At 63.1% G+C, this 4,972-nt stretch overlaps 1 protein-coding gene across 1 annotated transcript; it reads right to left on the reverse strand.

Moving 5' to 3' along the window:
* Window positions 1-1,429: 1,429 nt before the first annotated feature.
* On the reverse strand, window positions 1,430-4,921 carry ENTR1 (endosome associated trafficking regulator 1; the record flags this gene model as incomplete). The annotated part of the gene is made up of 8 exons (XM_004714513.2): window positions 1,430-1,633; window positions 2,234-2,373; window positions 2,473-2,535; window positions 2,643-2,754; window positions 3,061-3,134; window positions 3,714-4,130; window positions 4,234-4,349; window positions 4,840-4,921. Coding segments are annotated over 8 exons (1,107 nt in total), but the record flags the coding sequence as incomplete, so codon positions are not given.
* Between the last annotated feature and the right edge of the window lie 51 nt (window positions 4,922-4,972).

Below are 4,972 nucleotides of genomic sequence, written 5' to 3' on the forward strand. Positions count from 1 at the left end.
AGACGTCTCGGTGGAAGTTGTCCTTTCCATCAGGAACCCCTCGCTGAGCTGTACCTTTGGAAGACTGTGCACCTGGAAGGCCCACGGGACACTCCGTCAGAGCGGGAGCTGACTCCCCCGGCAGTGGGCTGTTGGCCCCTACAAGCCCACCTCCTTCCACCCATTTTCCTATCACAGGGGCCCCATGTCAGACTCAGTGGGGCACTGAGGACGGGTCTCCTGGGGCATCTGGAGGACACAGCCAGCCAGGGCTGGAGCACCCTCAGCCCCCACCACCAGTCGGGGCAAGGCGGTCAGTGGATGGTGCCCCGCTCCCCTCAGACCCCCCCACCCTACCCCAGTTGCTCAGCTGGAGTGGCAGAACTCCAGCCCCACCTGGCCCTGGCGTGTGGGGATGGATCCTCCCCCACTGCAGGCTGGCCAGGCCTAGCAAGTGGGCCATACTGGTACCGGTGTACTCACAGGTGTGGCCAGGGGTTAAAGTGCCTTGGCAGGTACGTTAAGTAAATCTCAGTTGGTACAGCAGCAGCTGCCAGGCTAATGTGCAGTTGAGGACATGCTTCTGAGTGGCCTGGGCACACCCAGGAGGGGACCTCCCTTCTACCACCTATACCCCTGGAGAGCCAGCAGTGACCTGGAAGCCTCTCACCTTCACCCACGAGGCGCAGGCTCAACAATGCAAACACCGTTTGAGCAAGTACCTGACCGCACCACCTCAAAATGAGGATGAGCCCTGACCCTGAGGTGTGGGGAGCTGATGGGGCCACCCACCGGCCAGCGCCTGCCCTGTGTTCCACCCTGAGCCGGGAGCGGAGTCCAGTGTGTACGGGCTGCAGTTTATGAACAGGGGAGCTGTCCACTCGAGCAGGAGAGAACGGAATTTATTCGGTATAAAGAGCACCTGAAGGAAAACCGCCTGCGGCCTTTGGGAGAGTCGTGCCTCCCAGTGGGAGAGAAAGGCCCCGCAAATGCCCACTGGCCGAGGGCTCTAGCCTCGGGTCACACTCCTCAGCCCTGAATGTCACTGTGCAAAACGGTGCCCGGTGTGTCCACACCCCCAGCCCACGGGGCCTGTCACAACTTGGGGGCCACACCGGAGACGGGCAGGGACACACACTGAGAAGTCCCAGCCCAGAGCCACAGGCGCCTGCCTGACTCCCGCGAGCACACTCTGAGGGGCCCCAAGAGGCACAGACCCCGGGGCCAGCCCACTGCCGGGAGCAGGCCTGACTCGGTTCTGTGAGATTCATTCGTCAGGACCAACCGACTGGCCGCCCTTACAATCTGTGGGGACAGGGGACCAGGTGCAGAAGGTTCGGCCTGTGTAAGAATTCCTCCAGCAGAGCGCCCATGCCTGCCAGCCACCTGGGCCTGCGCCCTTACCACGCGCCAGACAGCGCCCCCGACAAGACGGCTGTGGGGCAGGGACTGAGTGAGTGATAAATAGCTTTACTGCGGTGAAGACAACGCACAGCGGCGGGCTCAGGTGTGAACAGCGAGCGCGTGGCGCTGGAAGCGTTTCCAGGGTTCTCAGGACTCATCCTCTGGCTCCTCTTTAATCTCCGAAATTCTGTCTATGGATTTGAGGATCTCGGCGACAAGGTTCAGCGTCTCCGCTCCAGAAACCAGCTGCCTAAAACAGATGGCACCATCAGCCGTCACCGCAATTGTCCGAGAGTAGTGATGTGCGCACTGCCCACTGGGAGGCGACCTCGCCCGAAAACTGCTCTCACCAGGAGCTCCACAGCCTGGTGGCGCAGCCCCTTACACGCAGGCTGCCAGACCAGCCACTGGAGCCGGTCAGCTGCCCTTCGGCGAAAGAACCAGAGTCTGGGAAGCCCTGGGCAGCTCTACCCTGTCCTACAGGGTCCTGAGTGGGCACCGCCTCTACAGCAGCAGGTTGGCTTTCAGGGGCTTCCTTCCTCCGTGGCTGTGGGGGGCCCTCGGCTGCTGTGTTGATCTGGCCTGAGTGGCCGTGCAGGACGGCAGAGCGCTCACACAGGGTGTCTGAGGGTCAGCGGGCACGGCAGGGGATGGCCCCGTGCACGCCTGGTGGACCGGGACTACTGGTGTCTGCTCAGCTCTGCAGTGCACCAGGGCTCTCGCACAGGGGACCCTCACCCCCAGCAAAGTATTTAGGCGTCTCCGAGGTGGAAGAGCTGGGGCGCACGCTGTCCGACCTCGGCTCACGCCTCCCGGGGGACGGGGACAAGGCGATGGCGGCCACACATACTTTATGGACTCGTGCGCGTTGCTTATGACAATCCGGAGGTTCTGCAGGGCCATGTCGGTGTTCTGCTTTACCACGGTCAGGCTGGCGCCCTGGCCGCACCGCAGGGCCTCGTTCTCCTGCTCGAAGGTGGAGATCTGCGCCTGGGGAGGGCACGGGCCGTGTGAGCAGAAGGTCTCCTGGGGTCCCGGGACGGAGTGACTTGGAGGGGAAGAGCTCGGGGGAGCCCCCTGGGTGGTCACCTGGAGCAGCCCCAAGTCCTGCTTCAGCTTCACCACCTGGCTCTCTGCCTTCACGGCCCGTTTCTATGACACAGAGAGAACCTGCTGTCGCGGCAGTGCCGGCTCCCCAATGACCAGGCCCCCATGCAGGCCCCTCCCCACCCGGGGTCCACCGAGCTCCAGGTTCTCACGGTCATCAGCTCCAGGTTCTGCTCCACCTGCTGGACCACGGACTCCAGGTCACGGTAGTCTCGCTCCTCCTTGGCCATCTTCGCCTCCAGCCTCCGCTCCAGCGTCCTCACCCTTGGCAAAGGTCACCGGCTGTTACTCGAGGCTACTTCTAACAGGTGTGCCCACGGGGTGCAGCAGCCTGCCACCACAAACCGCTCACTACAGAGGAACCCTCAGGTTGGGGCATTGGGAGGGGGACAGTGGACTGGCTGAGCTCAGTGGCTCTCTCTTGAGGGCTCAAAATCAGCCCTGACACAGAGCCAGCTGGGTGCTTGGGGCTGAGGGCCTCCCAGGCCCCACCGGACACACCAAGAACACTGCGTGCCGGCTGTGCACATGGGAACCTAGACCTGAGCCCTTGCCTGGGACCTTACATACATTTCTGTTTGAGTTTCAGAGAAGCTCTGAACCTCATTCAGCTTTCTTCTTAGCTTAGAGTTTTCCTCTTTCAGCTGTAGAGAGAGAAAGCCCTTGTTAGGAACTCTGATGCCGCCTCACTTGCTCGCAGGGGCCCGCCCTGGGGCAGCACAGCTCTGGGCCCAGCGAGGTGGTGCCTGGGGAAGCCAGGGCCTGCGGTCGCTGAGGACCCTTTTACATGTCCCTTACTACTGGTCTTGGGAGCCCTGGTGGCACAGTGGCGATGAGCCGGGCTGCTCACCGAGGTCCCCGGTTCAAAGCCACCAGCCGCTCCGCAGGAAGACGGGGTCTTCTACCCGACCCCCCCGAGCTAGTCTCCTCGTGAGCAAAAGCCCACAAGGGCAGTTCGCCCGCCAGAGTGGCTGTGAGCCAGCCTCGACTGACGGTGGCGAGCACAGACGTCTCCCTCAGACCACGTCCCCAACTGTCCCTTGGGCTGGCTGGCTCCAGACCACCTCCTTTCTTAAGGGCCACACCTGACCCAGCCAGGGTGGGGCACGCTCACAGGTGTCACGGGGACCAGGAACAGACAGCAGACAGTGTCTCGAGCTCAAGGTCTGGCCCCAGGGTGACAGCGCAGCCTCTAGGCTGTTGGGGGAGGGCGCAGCACTTACTGCTTCGTAACTTATCTGCAGCGTCCGCAGGTGGCGGTCCCCCAGAGACTCTCCATGGGCTGCAAAGTCTGGGCTGGGACTACTGGAAGGGGGCTCTGGAGAGGCGCGGGAGCCCGTGCCACTCAGCGTCCACGGGGGCAGCAACTCGGGCCCCGCCAGCTCCGATGGGCTGGAGAAGAAGGACACGTAGGTGCTGCAGGGGGATGTGCTGGTGGCCGCCCTGAGGGTGTGGGTCTGCTCTACTGAGGACGGCAGGTAAGCCCCCGTCCAGGTGTCGTCCTCGTCCTCATCCTCATCCAGGAGGTCGCCGGCCCCCGTGGGGTCTTCGAAGAACGGCTGGGAGTACTCCAGGCTGTACCCCACGGTGTGTGGGCTGGGGGAGCGGCGTTCGAGCCCCAGGGAGTGCCGTGGGGCCTCCTGGGGAGAAAGCAGGACGCCAGCTGCCACCTGGTGCATCGGGAGGGCAGGCCCCTGCCCACCGCCCGGCCCCCAGTCCTTCAGGCTGGCTGGCCTGAGTTACCTTCGTGTAACCCCGACTGTTGGGGGGCTCCTCTTTGGACAGGCTGAAATTCTTGGTTTTCAGGAACTCCTTAAAGGAGAAGGGATTCACCTCCTCAAGCTCTTCAAGTTTGTCATCTGTAACCACAGGAGACAGGCCGGCCTGTGACACTGCCCCTCGAGTCCCGTCCCGGCACGCCAGCCCGGAGCCCAGGATAACTCGGGGAGATCTGAAACCAAGCTCGCTGCCACAGCCAATGCCGACCCGCAGCGACCCTCTGGGGCCGGGTAGAGCTGCCCCTGAGAGTTTCTGAGACTGGTGTACAAGTGTCGTTCTCCCGTGGAGGGCTGGAGGTTTTTGAACTGCTGACCTTGCATTTTGGAGCCCAGTGTGTGACCCACTGCGCCACCAGGGCTCCTGGGGGGGAGGGGGTGCCAGAAGGAAGCAGACCAGCAGGAGTGTGGACAGCACCACCCCTCCCTTGCTCGCTCCAGGGGCCCTGTCCCTTCCCCAGGCCCCCGGCCCCACATGGAGGTGCCAGGCCCTCCAAGCCCATCAGCGTGTGGACGCCTGAGCACTGCGGGCACAGCGAGGGAGAAGAGGGCGTTGGTGGAAGGACTACTCTACCTCCAAAGCGTGTCCCGTGGGCCCCGGGCAGGCCTCGCTCAGCACCTTTCCCCTTTCCACAGCCAAAATCTGCAAAGACACAATGTCATCCCCACAATTGCTCAGGGACTCTACTGCAGGGGTCCTCACCATG

This window comes from Echinops telfairi, unplaced genomic scaffold (genome assembly GCF_000313985.2).
Source record: "Echinops telfairi isolate 266 unplaced genomic scaffold, ASM31398v2 ScPeMD7_25;HRSCAF=90, whole genome shotgun sequence".
Lineage (NCBI taxonomy): Eukaryota > Metazoa > Chordata > Mammalia > Afrosoricida > Tenrecidae > Echinops > Echinops telfairi.